Below are 13,307 nucleotides of genomic sequence, written 5' to 3'. Positions count from 1 at the left end.
TATTTTTTTGAAAGAGGGGACAAAAATCAGCCAATGATCACATTGCATCCTCTCAAAAAAGGAAGAATCAAACTAAAGGGGTACTCCACCCCTAGACAGCTCATCTCCTATCCAAAGGATATGGGGTTAAAGGGGTACTCCGCCCCTAGACATCTTATCCCCTATCCAAAGGATAGGGAATAAGATGTCAGATCGCCGGGGTCCCGCTGCTGGGGACCCCAGGGATCGCTGCTGCAGCACCCCGCTATCATTACTGCACAGAGCGAGTTCGCTCTGCGCGTAATGATGGGCAATACAGGGGCCGGAGCATCCTTATGTCATGGCTCCGCCCCCTCGTGACTTCACGGCCCTCCCCCTCAATACAAGTCTATGGGAGGGGGGACGGCGGTCGTCAGGCCCCCTGCCATAGACTTGCATTAAGGGGGAGGGCCGTGAAGTCACGAGGGGCGGAGCCATGATGTCACGGTGCTCCGTCCCCTGTATTGCCCGTCATTACACACAGAACGAACTCGCTCTGTGCAGTAATGATAGCGGGGTGCCGCAGCGGCGATCCCGGGGCTCCCCAGCAGCGGGACCGCGGCGATCTAACATCTTATCCCCTATCCTTTGTATAAGGGATAAGATGTCTAGGGGCGGAGTACCCCTTTAAGATGCCTGATCGCGGGGGTCCCACAGCTTGGATCCCTGTTTAGCACCCGATGTTCATTTAGAATGCTGGGTGTGGGAGGTGGGGGTCGTGAAGTCATTACCACGCCCCTTGTGACATCAGGCCGCGCCCCCTCAATGCAAGTCTATGGGAGGGGGTGTGGCGGCCGCATTGAGGGGGCTGGGCGTGACATCACAAGGGGCGTGATCGTGACGTCACGACCCCCACCACCTGCTCCAAGTGTTTGGAACGAAATGTTACGAACGCTGGGGCAGCAGAGTACCCCTTTAAGGGCCCCACAGTCTAAATGGATATATAGGGTACTCTGCAGAACCACTTCACTGCATGGAAAGCAATACCTCAGGATGTCACCAAATATCTATACTGTATTCCTGAAGAGCTGAATTTCCTATGTTTCCTAATGTGGATATTTCCTATAAACCCAACTTTTTGGAACGACTTTTGCCATGCAGGATGACGTGTTCTAGTCGATGACCTGGCGTCACCTCCTTGAGCCGATAATCTGATCAAACAAGATTATGTCTGTCTAGATTGTGACAAACCAGGATGGTGAAGACTTGGCCGAGGGTTGCATACAACTGAATGCTCGCGGGGTCTAAATATAACACTGCATAATGGAGTATGGTTAGAGGTTTAGACCAGTGTTTCCCAACCAGGGTGCCTCCAGCTGTTGCAAAACTACAACCCCCAGCATGCCTAGACAGCCGTTGGCTGCATACAACTGAATGCTCGCAGGGTCTAAATATAACACTGCATAAAGGAGTATGGTTAGATGTTTAGACCAGTGTTTCCCAACCAGGGTGCCTCCAGCTGTTGCAAAACTACAACTCCCAGCATGCCCGGACAGCCAACGGCTGTCCGGGCATGCTGGGAGTTGTAGTTTTGCAACAGCTGGAGGTACGCTGGTTGGGAAACACTGGTTTAGGCTAAGTTCACACAGCCGTTGGTTCCCGTCCCGATATTCACCCGTTCAAGTAAAATAACGGAACATGAAAAAAACGGGTTACCAAACGGGTGCAAACTGATTGCAAACTGGCCTAGTAACCTGTTTTTAACGGTTGAAAACTCCTATATAATATCCATTTGCACCCGTTTTAATCCTTTAATTCCTGGTTCATGCCACCTCTCCTGAGCATGCTCAGAAGAAAAAAAGAGGTGAAAGACGGATTGAAATTAAACGGGGACAAACGGGACTTCAATGTTAAATTTAAAAGACCCGTTTTTCACCCGTTATTTTTTGGCGGGCAAAATAATTGTGCATGGAACGTCTTTTGGCCATCAAAAATAACGGGTTAGAAACATAACTACTGGTGCAAACGGGTGATAAAGGACAGTAAAAAAATCCAATTGAGATCAATGGGATCCGTTTACAGCCCTTTACAACCCGTCTGCAAAATTAGCAAAAGGGCTGCATAACGGGCATTTTTTGAGGGGAGCAGGCGGCCGTGTGAACGAGCCCTTAGACACATGACAAAAGATGCATCTGCAATACAGGCTCTGAGCATATGTAGCGCACGCTAAATAGATTTGTGTACTGCAGCTTTATTTGTGCTGACATATCCCCCTCCCGCACACGAGCCTCTTATTCCCTTTATCATCATGGCTGCACCCAAGGACCACAGACGCGCTGATGCAGACAACAAGCAGAGAAAGGCTGCAGTGTGTAATGAGCAGCCATGACTGCCATCCATCACATACAGAACAGCGGGTCCTGTGTCTGATATCACTTCTGCATCTGACAGAACACGTAAGGAATTTTAAGGAACGAGCCCATGGGAATACGGAGAGCTGGAAGGTATTGGAAACTGATCTGACAGCACAGAGAATATGGCGTTGTCAGGCCTCCTACAGCAATGTCTCAACCTATTTAAAGGGGTTATCCAGAAAAAAAACTATACATCAACTGGCTCCAGAAAGTTAAACAGATTTGTAAATTACTTCTATTAAAAAATCTTAATCCTTCCAATAATTATCAGCTCCTGAAGTTAAAAGGGGTATTCCAGGCAAAACCCTTTTTTATATTATATATATATATATATATATATATAAATATATATAAATAAATAAATAGATAGATAGAGATATATATCTATCTAATCAACTGGCTCCGGAAAGTTAAACAGATTTGTAAATTACTTCTATTAAAAAATCTTAATCCTTCCAATAGTTATTAGCTTCTGAAGTTTTCTGTCTAACTGCTCAATGATGATGTCACGTCCCGGGAGCTGTGCATGATGGGAGAATATTCCCATAGGAACTGCACAGCTCCTGGGACGTGAGTCATCAGAAAGCAGTTAGACAGAAAACAGCAACTCAACTTCAGAAGCTAATAACTATTGGAAGGATTAAGATTTTTTAATAGAAGTAATTTACAAATATGTTTATCTTTCCGGGGCCAGTTGATCTATAAAAAAAAAAAGTTTTGGCCTGGAATACCCCTTTAATCCTCACTTTTTCCTATTTGTGGATGACATTTTGGTGGCTTCAGAACCAATTACCAGGTTTCCATAGAGTTCTGGTCTCAACATACAATGGTTTCAACATACAGTGGTCGTCCTGGAACCGATTAATATTGGACCACTGTATATTATATTTTTAATTCCCATATAGCCTTGTCCATTCAAGGAAAAAAGGCTGCACTGGAATACGAGACACAGCCTAAAGAGGACATGAGTGGCACAGTTTCTGGAAATAATAGAATTTGTTCTTTAGTCTCAGATAACCCCTTTAATCCCTATAGGTTAAATGAAGAGGGGCCCTTTGAAAAACCAAACTTGAATGCTCTATTTCCAAACTATATTAAGAAAGATTAAAGGGTAGCTCCCACCATCCTATTTTTTTTTTCCTAGCCCGTTCTAACCCCCCCCCCCCCCCCCCCCCGCTACGGCACTAGCCCGTTACCTCCTCCCCCCCCCCCGCATACCCCGCTCCCTCATTACACTTGCAGTTACTGCAGAGTCCGGCAGCGGGCGTGCAGGGACAGCGGCGGCAACGAGGCGGCGGCGATGTGCGGGAGGAGTGGCCTCCCAGCCAGTGGCCGGGGAGCCAATGCGCTCGCTCCCGCCTGTCTGATTGACAGGCAGGGAGCGAGTGCAGCCTAACTGAAAAAGGACTGATTGCCACTCCAAAATCTGTCCATTTTCAGTGGCCGGTTTTTAAATGTAAATGAAACCTTTTTAATGAAAAAAAAAAAAATAATAAAAGTATATTAGAGATATGTTGTAGTACATAAGTACTATAACATATCAAAAAATAAAGTTGGTGACAGTGCCCATTTAAGCTATATAGTGAAATTTAATAAGTCATTTTCAACTTCATTGAACAAATCAGCGTTGTAGGAGCCGGAGGGAAGACTCCGCGCCCCCTCCGTCCGGTGTGACTCCACAAGCCCATATTCAGACTATTAATGACTCCATGGCAGAGGCCAGGTGCATGGATGCAAATCCAGTTAGCGCTCTGCCAGCATGTGATGCAAATCTGTTCTGCAACAAATCAAATTCTCCGCTCTCATCTCAAACAAAGCTAAAGTGATTATGAAGCCACTCTTGTCCGTGGAGACACAAGCTCCAGTACTGCAAGACTACAGAACAATGTAATACAGGTTTGTGCACGCTGGAGAGTCCTGTGGCAACCGACATCTCATTTGACCATCAGAATAAATAATGATAGTAAATGAAAGTAAATAAATAATATAATGATAATAAAAGCCCTGAATCAAGGATAATGCAGTAAAATACTACAATATCACATTTATTCACAAGATAACTTATATCTGACCAGGGCCCTTTCACCAGATGTTAATAAGATAGTGAAATTAAAATAGATGTAATATTAAAAAGTAATTAATAAAGCAACCACCTAAAATAAAGCAAAAAAATGTGGAAATGTCCAAAAATAAAATGGTCCGGTAATATAGTTCAGAAATAAAGTGGTCCGGTAATGCAGTTCATGAAATGATATAATGGAGCAGTTCAGGGAGATACCAGTTCAGGTATTCCTCCAGATACACCCACATCACAGGTCCTTCAGCCACAATCTCTTCATCACAGCTCAGCCCCACCTTACACAAGTTCTGAATCTCTAGGTAAATGTGTTGGTCCGGCCTGCAAGCCATGCCCCCCTTCATCTCTCACAAGCCAGACCCTAATCTATTTTCCTCCTACAATCACAGCTCAGCCCCACCTGAGGCACAGATAAAAGGACTAAAGATTCATTGTTTCTTTTCCCCTCCCACAAGGTTTAGATAGGAAGACCAGGCAATCGCTTCTCGGCCTATTGGCTAAGATCAAGTGTAGTATCTGTTCTTATCAGTTTAATGCTGGTGGCAGGCGACGCCAGTATGGAGCTGGTGGGAATGGGTGCTACATGGTAGGGAGCAGGTGTACCGGGGCGTTCCGGGGCTGGTCCTGAGGAATCAGCTCGACGGCTGCCCCGACGTGACATGCTTCTTCCGGGTCTCGCCATGAGGTAGAGGGGTGTAGAGCTGAGGTACTTCTGTGCCTCAGGGAGTGGTGACCCTGAGGTGCCGAAACTCACTGGGTGTTAACTCACTGAGTGAACGCACTGCACCATACTCTTCACCTTTGGCACTCACCCTTTGTATCCCGGCCTTCTTGCTAGGATCGGGGACATTTTTTATAGATCCGGCCGGATGACCGGGCAGTATATCTGCACTCGTCCACTTATTTATTATTTTTATGTCTTGTCATTGTGCCACGTTTGTGCCTTTATTTGTACACAGGATTGTCAGGATGCGGTAGCCCTTCTGGGTGTCCCTCCTGGCGGTCTAGGGGAGGAGTGTGTGGCCTTTTGGTTCCTCACCTCCCTGCAACCCCTGGGCATCTTGGCTTCGGTCAAGATGCCACCAGTATACGGCTCCTCAGCTGATACGCCTAGGTTGAAGCCAGGAGCATTTTCGGCCCCTTAGTAGCTTCGGCGAAAAGGGGCATCGAACCTGGATCCTTGCAAGTGCCTTCTGGCCCGGAGGTGAAGGGTAGGTTTGTTGGGGGGCCTCTCTCCTGTTGGAGAAGGGCTTAGCGATAGACCGCATCCTTTGTGCGCGTTCTTTTTAGTGTGACCTGTTTGCACTTTTTCTTGCACTTTGGGTGATAGAGAGCGCTTGCCTCGGCTCTTAAAAAAAAGATGGCAAGTACAACGCAGGTACACAAATACATACAAACAAACCCCCCCTCCCAATAACACCCCCACCCAAAACACAATCCGCCATGTCCACCAAAAGTCCATGTACCATCCAGCAGATGAGAAAAGGGCAAGACGGAGAATTATGCAAGAGATCCAGCAATTGAGGTATCAGAACCACTTTTGTCAGGTTGGCACGAGAAACCACTGAAAATATTGGTATGGTTCAAGCTTTGTCTGAGAACTCTTCTCCAGAAGAGGTACCAAAGGATAGGTGATAAGACCCCCGCGATCTCGGCTGCAGCACCCCAGACATCCAGCGCATGGAGCTAACTTCACTCCGTGCCAGATGACTGGCAATGCAGGGGAGCACGGCGTGTGGGGCGTCACGAGCCTCTGGGACTGCACCCGACGCTCTAAACGAATGCTGGGTACAGCAGGGAGATCGCAGGGGTCCCCAGCAGAGGGACCCCCGCAATCAGACATCTTATTTTGCATAGGCGAAAAGATGACTGAGCACTGGGGGGGAGGCTGGGTCCGCCACAATCTCCCTATTGAACCCGGTGTTCGTTTAGAGTGCCGGATGCAGCACCGGAGGCTTGTGATGTCAAGGCCACGCCCCGCTTGTGACGTCACGGCCATAGACTTGCATTAAGGAGGTGTGGCTGTGACATCACGAGTGGGGTGTGGCCTTGAAATCACAAGCCTCCGCCCGGAAATCACCAGTCATCCGGCACGGAGTGGCACCGAATGTCTGGGGTACAGCAGCAGAGATCGCGGGGTCCCCAGCAACAAGACCCCCGCGATCAGACATCTTTTCCCCTATCCTTTGGATAGGGGATAAGATGTCTAGGGAGTACCCCTTTAAAAGAGGAGATCTAATGTAGAAAAAAAAAAGTCCCCAATGCCGTTCTCTCACTCCGATCCTCCACCGCAGTCTTCTTCCTGGTCAAGCTGTGGTCAGGGAACACAATGCCAATCAGCAAATAGATGCCGAAAGCAATGTCCCGCCCCAGCCGGTGATAGACCAGAGTGGCAGTGTGATGCCTAGACGACCAATGCCATGGTTTAAAGCATCACACTGCCGTACAGACTATCGCCAGCCGAGGCAGGATATCACTGCGGCCAGGGTTTTGCTGATCGGGATTGTGAAGCGCTGACCACAGCCAGACCTGGAAGAAGATGGCGGCAGAAGAGCGGAGCAAGATACCAGGAGAGTGGCGGCAGGAGAGTCCTATTTATTGTTTTATTTGCATGCAGCCCGGACATCAGGGAAAAACTATTTCTACATGAGACATCTCCTTTAAGCAGAACAACGCTGCAGTACCTTGTATCACCACTACTAAATTGAGTGTGCATTCATTTTATTGAAAAAAAAAAAACAGAACTACTTTTTCGAGACAAACAAACTGACTGCCGCTGCTTGAGATTCGGAGGTTCTTAGTGTAAATTCGCTCATCTCTGTGGCTATCCCTTTAACACAGAGCTTCATTTTGGATGGCAAAAGTGACAGTAAAATAATTTACCCAGCACTCATGAGTAACACAGTGAAGATTTATTATGCCATAGTGTAGTACAAAGACGCGTTCCTATGAGTAAGGCTCCCACGCCGAAACGCATCCTTGTACTACACTAAGGCATAATAAACCTTCACTGTGCATTACTGGTGAGTGCTGGGTATCATCTTTCTTCGACATGTGGCTTTCCCCTACCTCGTGCACCACCGCAGATTCCACGGAAGTGCCCGCATATCCCTATAGTAAAAAAATTTACCGCATAAAAACCCTTACACTATAAATTTCTATCAATTGAGCTATTTGGTCAGGAGCTCTAGGCTTGCCCTCTTCATTTCACATGTTATCTAAGTGAGGACATCCAAAAGATGCGTTATGGAAAAAGATCAGTGACAGAAAATGGAATGCACAATGATAACACGGATTTACGGTAAAATATACTGACTTGGTATTCCTGTCCGGTGATAAATATCCATCACACTTACCGGTCGAACGTCTCCACAGGAGTTTGTAAACTGCCTTGCTAGTCCAAAATCCAGCATGTAACATTTCCGACAGGTACTGGGAAACCGGCCCATTGCAAAATTGGACTGTGAGAAAAGGAAAGGAGAGAACATTGTGTGGTCCATAGTAAAGCTGCCATATGGTCATGTAAAAGAAATGTACAATTAAACTTTCCAAGTCACTTTGAATAACAGATTAGGCAACTACTCAATATCTCTTCCCAGAGATCTCTGTTGGCACTTCACCAGAATGTAGGATGCCATTATTAAAGTATAGACTAACCCAAATCTCCTAAACCATTTTCCTGCGGATCAGACTGCAAAATAGGAATGGGTAACTTAAAGGGGTACTCCGGTGGAAAACCATTTTATTTATTTTTTTTCAAATCAACTGGTGCCAGAAAGTTAAACAGATTTGTAAATTACTTCTATTAAAAAAATATTAACCCTTCCAGTACTTATCAGCTGCTGTATGCTGTACAGGAAGTTGAGTTGTTCTTTTCTGTCTGACCATAGTGCTCTCTGCTGACACCTCTGTCCGTGTCAGGAACTGTATGGAGCAGTAGAGGTTTGCTATGGGTATTTGCACAAAAGGTGGCAGCAGAGAGCACTGTGGTCAGACAGAAAAAAAACAACTCAACTTCTTCTGGAGTACAGAGCAGATGATAAGTACTGGAAGTATTAAGATTTTTTTTAATAGAAGTAATTTACAGATCTGTTTAACTTTCTGGAGTCAGTTGATATGAAATAATTTTTTTCCCACTAGAGTACCCCTTTAACCTATAATGCGGATTGCAAAGCAACATCTCTTTGATAATGGATGCAATCCAACTAAAGTTACCCTATTACGGAATATAGTCTTAATTCTTGGTTTTGGCTAACTTCAAGGAGTTTTCTCCAGAATAAAAGTTGTCCCCTAGCTACAGGATAGGGAATACATATCTGATCTATGGGTGTCTGACAACCGGGGCCTTCACTGGTCACAAAGATGAAAGTCAAATTGTTCCCAGATTAAAAAGAGCAGAACTTTACTAAAATTCTATAGAGAATGAATGGAGCGGTGGCCAAGCATGAAGTTCCACCTTTTAGCTACTTAGCATCTAATCTGTGGACAGGTTATAAACCTTTAAAAAAAAAAATATAAATAAGTTATACTCCCCTGCCCCAATCTCTCACCACTGCTGTACCAGCAAAGCCTAGTCGCTGTTAAAATGCGCTTCCTGCTTTTGTTTCTATATGCATGGAACACTCATTCCACCAATCAGTGGTTGAGTGGTTCTCAGCTACCTCAAGTGTTTGTCTGAACACTCATTTCTTGCATGTCAAAACAAAAGCATGAAACACTGCTTAGTGGGACCAGACACAGTCAGAATGACAGCGGTGGTGGGACCAGGGGAGGGGAGTATAACATTACTTAAACCAGATTAAGTCCCCAAATAAAACTTGTTTGGCTAAATCACACTTTTTATGTATTTAAGAAGGAAATGTTTAAGTGTCATCAGTTGTAGCCAGTAGTATGGAATTTAAGGTCTGATTTTTTTTTTTTACTTATAGTTAACATATGGAATTAACAAATTAATTTTTGCTGAACATACAAAATTGTATGCAATGTGTCACTGAAGATGAATTTTTGCTCTGCTGATCTTTATAAATTTCTATAAGCAACACCATATTGTGCAGATTAACCCTTTAGTTTACCATTCCACTTGCTTATTTCAAGTAAAAGAAGTGAAGCATTAACATGAGCTATGCAATTATCCCAAGCAATGCTGACAAAACAGCTCAACCTCCTGGAAAGTCAATGATCACTGTTATAGAAAAGGAAAGGTTTGCAAAATCCAATTTTCCTAATTGTAGTAACGCTAATATACGTAATGTCCCTTTATTTTGCTTCTAATTCCTGTAAATCAGTTTGTGTGTCTGCGGACCTTGTTAAAAGAGAAATATATTATTGCGCCAAATATATAGTACTTACTGGTTTGATATCTCTGTGCAAAAAGCCCACAGAATGAATGCTCTCAATAGCTTCCAAAATTTGCCGCCCAAGCCGTAGCATAGTGCTGATAGAGAAGGTACCTCTGGATTGGCTACGTCGGAGATCTGCCAGATTTCGACCCTGAAGAAATGAGAGACCATCTATTGAGAGAGCACTAAGGATAGAAAATTCATAAAAGTCTGCAGCAGGAGCCTCCCCTCCTCTGCCCTGTTTTGCAGTAAAACATAAACTGTCAAGCCCTGCCCTTTATCAAAGCCCCACCCCCTCAATAGGTCACCATGCCAAAATGGAATAGATCATCAGAAGGTTAACTCCAATGGTCTCCACAGGATTTCGACAAAGTTGAATTTCAAATTCTTATTTAATGTTATCATACTTATTCCGGCTCAACAAAATGTGTGCAGTGGAGCAGTTGCCCATAGCTATGATTTCTAAAAGTTCCCTTCTTAGCTGGCAGATTTCCAGTGTGGTTAAAGGAGTACTGTGATGCAGTAAAACTTATCCCCTATTCAAAGGATAAGTGTGAGGTTGGGGGGGTCTCTCTCCAGGAAGGGAGTGTGTCGACCCCAGCAAGAAGCGGTAGCAGACACGCCCCCTCCATGTATCTCTATAGGAGAGTCGGAGATACCCAAATTCTGTATCTCCGGCTCTTCCATAGAGATACATGAAGGGAGTGTCAGCTACCGCATCGCACAGGAGAATGTGGGGTCGACACACTCCCTTCCTGAGGACAGCCATGGTGCCGTGGTGCAGGGGATTGCAGGGAGGGGTCAAAGTGGTCATACTCCCCGCGATGTGACAATTATCCCCTATCCTCTCAATAGGGGATAAGTATTACTACACCACAGTACTCCTTTAACAGAGGGGTTCAAAGGCCGGGAATAGACAGAGGTTTAGATTGAAATCCATCAATGCACTTCTGCAAATGCCGCCATAGGAGTTTTTTTTTAGTAAAATTATATTATGTCTCTCTTTCGAGAAACAATCTTTTACTCCATGCCTATTTACACACAGAATTGTAAATCTAGTGGCTGGCAAAAATGATGCCTTCAGCGATAGATTCAATGTGTACGAAAGGTCAATTACTGAAATGCCTGGGACCATTAGCTACTGCTATACTCTGGGATGTTAATAGAGCAGAATTGTGTTTCAGGGAGGACGGCAAGCATAACAGATTAGATAATTTGTAGGCTGACTTCCATACTGTCTAATATGCAAGGGAATGGTGGAAGCCTTGAGAACGAGACGAAGACTACCGTAAATCTTCACTCATTGGTAGAATATCTCCTGCCTGAAACTTCAAACCAAATTAGAGCCTAACATTGAATGGAATGGAGAAAATAAAAAGACAAATGCTTACCCTTTAACACATCACAGTCTTAAACAACTGATTTGTTGCGCACAGGTATTTTGGTTCCATTGGAAACCGTATAGAAAACACGTATACATTATATGACTATACCTGGGCTTGTACACTTATTTAACAACGCGCTTCAGACTGGAGCTAAGGGTTGCAAACGGGATGTCGTGAGTAATACCATACACCATTTCTTTTTGTGTCGTATGCTCACCTAAAGAACTGTACAAACCCAGGTATAGTCATACATAAGTGTTATACTGCTTTTCTGCCATAACTACCTGAGGAGGGTGCACACTTTTGGCTATTTCCACCCTTGTGACTGAAAGAAGCAACAAAGTCTTCTTCCAACAGATACCTGTACCAGGGTGCCTCCAGCTGTTTGCCTTTGACTGTCCGGGCATGCTGTAGGTTATAGTATTGGAAAATCTGGGAGGAACCAATGTTGGGAAACACTGCTCTAAGGGGTATAATAAAATTTTTCCATTCTTATGCAGATAAGAATGCACTTGTGTAGCACATATCTAAGGGTGTGTTCACACTGGGTAATTTAAGAGGAATCCCCAGTAACGGAATTCCGCGATCTGAGAATTCATCTTGCGGTAGGACTGTGTGGCCCTGCGCCATCACCATTGCGTTACTTCTTTGCACAAATCAATTTCAGCGGCGGAATAGCACAGTGTGACTGGGTCCGCAGAAGACCCATAGACACTAATGTTAAATGTTCGCACCGCGGAATTCTGATGATAATACATCAGTATGAAAATACCCTAAGAAGAAAAGCAGGAATAGCCAAAGTTATTCAATGCCTTAAACATACCCAGAATGTTCCATAGTAAAGCTTGTGGCAATGAAATAGTTACTACCTTGCACAACACTACAGTAAAGTTATAACTTTAATGTAACACTCACCTGTAACTGCATGACCACATAGTTAAACCGATCATTTCTCCCACATCCTATAAAGCGACATACATGATCTTTACCTACCCAGAAAAAATAAATAAAAAGACCGAATAAGTTACTTAAAGCACTTTGACATAAAAAAGGATCTTCAGAGATAAATCTTACAATATTTAAAAAGATTTCAAACATGTGTAGGAAAATAAAATTATTTTTATTTTAATATATATATATATATATATATATATATATATATATATATATATATATTTTTTTTTTTTTATATACTATATGTTTCTTACTATATGTAATATATACACTGCTCAAAAAAATAAAGGGAACACTAAGATAACACATCCTAGATCTGAATGAATGAATTGATCGTATGAAATACTTTTATCTTTACATAGTTGAATGCGCTAACAACAAAATCACACAAACATTATCAATGGAAATCAAATTTATCAACCCATGGAGGTCTGGATATGGAGTCACTCAAGCTCAAAATGGAAAACCACACTACAGGCTGATCCAACTTTGATGTAATGTCCTTAAAACAAGTCAAAATGAGGCTCAGTAGTGTGTGCGGCCTCCACATACCCGTATGACCTCCCTACAACACCTGGGCATGCTCCTGATGAGGTGGCGGATGGTCTCCTAAAGGAATTTCCTCCCAGACCTGGACTAAAGCATCCGCCAACTTCCGGACAGTCTGTGGTGCAACATGGCGTTGGTGGATGGAACGAGACATGATGTCCCAGATGTGCTCAATCGGATTCAGGTCTGGGGAACGGGCGGGCCAGTCCATAGCATCAATGCCTTCCTCTTGCAGGAACTGCTGACACACTCCAGCCACATGAGGTCTTGCATTGTCTTGCATTAGAAGGAACCCAGGGCCAACCGCACCAGCATATGGTCTCACAAGGGGTCTGAGGATCTCATCTCGGTACCTAATGACAGTCAGGCTTCCTCTGGCAAGCACATGGAGGGCTGTGCGGCCCCCTAAAGAAATGCCACCCCACACCATTACTGACCCTCCACCAAACCGGTCATGCTGGAGGATGTTGCAGGCAGCAGAACCTTCACCATAGCCTCTCCAGACTCTGTCACGTCTGACCAATGTGCTCAGTGTGAACCTGCTTTCATCTGTGAAGAGCACAGAGCGCCAGTGGCGAATTTGCCAATCTTTGTGTTCTCTGGCAAATGCCAACCGCCCTGCACGGTGTTG

At 44.5% G+C, this 13,307-nt stretch overlaps 1 protein-coding gene and 1 pseudogene across 4 annotated transcripts in view; one reads left to right on the top strand and one right to left on the bottom strand.

The window, feature by feature from the left end:
- The window catches only part of TTBK2 (tau tubulin kinase 2), a 106,310-nt gene that overhangs the window by 28,356 nt on the left and 64,647 nt on the right, over positions 1 to 13,307 (bottom strand). For all 4 annotated transcript variants that reach the window (XM_056547112.1, XM_056547110.1, XM_056547114.1 and 1 more), the window contains exons 4-6: positions 12,089 to 12,162; positions 9,799 to 9,939; positions 7,806 to 7,910 (exon numbers count right to left, since the gene is read on the bottom strand). In XM_056547112.1, coding sequence (XP_056403087.1) covers positions 7,806 to 7,910; positions 9,799 to 9,939; positions 12,089 to 12,162 — 320 coding nt within the window. The remainder of the gene's footprint in view (positions 1 to 7,805; positions 7,911 to 9,798; positions 9,940 to 12,088; positions 12,163 to 13,307) is intronic.
- Positions 4,927 to 5,017, top strand: LOC130296021 (U2 spliceosomal RNA; annotated as a pseudogene).

The sequence above is a fragment of the Hyla sarda genome, chromosome 11 (assembly GCF_029499605.1).
Source record: "Hyla sarda isolate aHylSar1 chromosome 11, aHylSar1.hap1, whole genome shotgun sequence".
Taxonomy (NCBI): Eukaryota; Metazoa; Chordata; class Amphibia; order Anura; family Hylidae; genus Hyla; species Hyla sarda.
The sequence above is the reverse complement of the archived record's forward strand: the minus strand, read 5'-3'. Positions and strand labels throughout refer to the sequence as shown.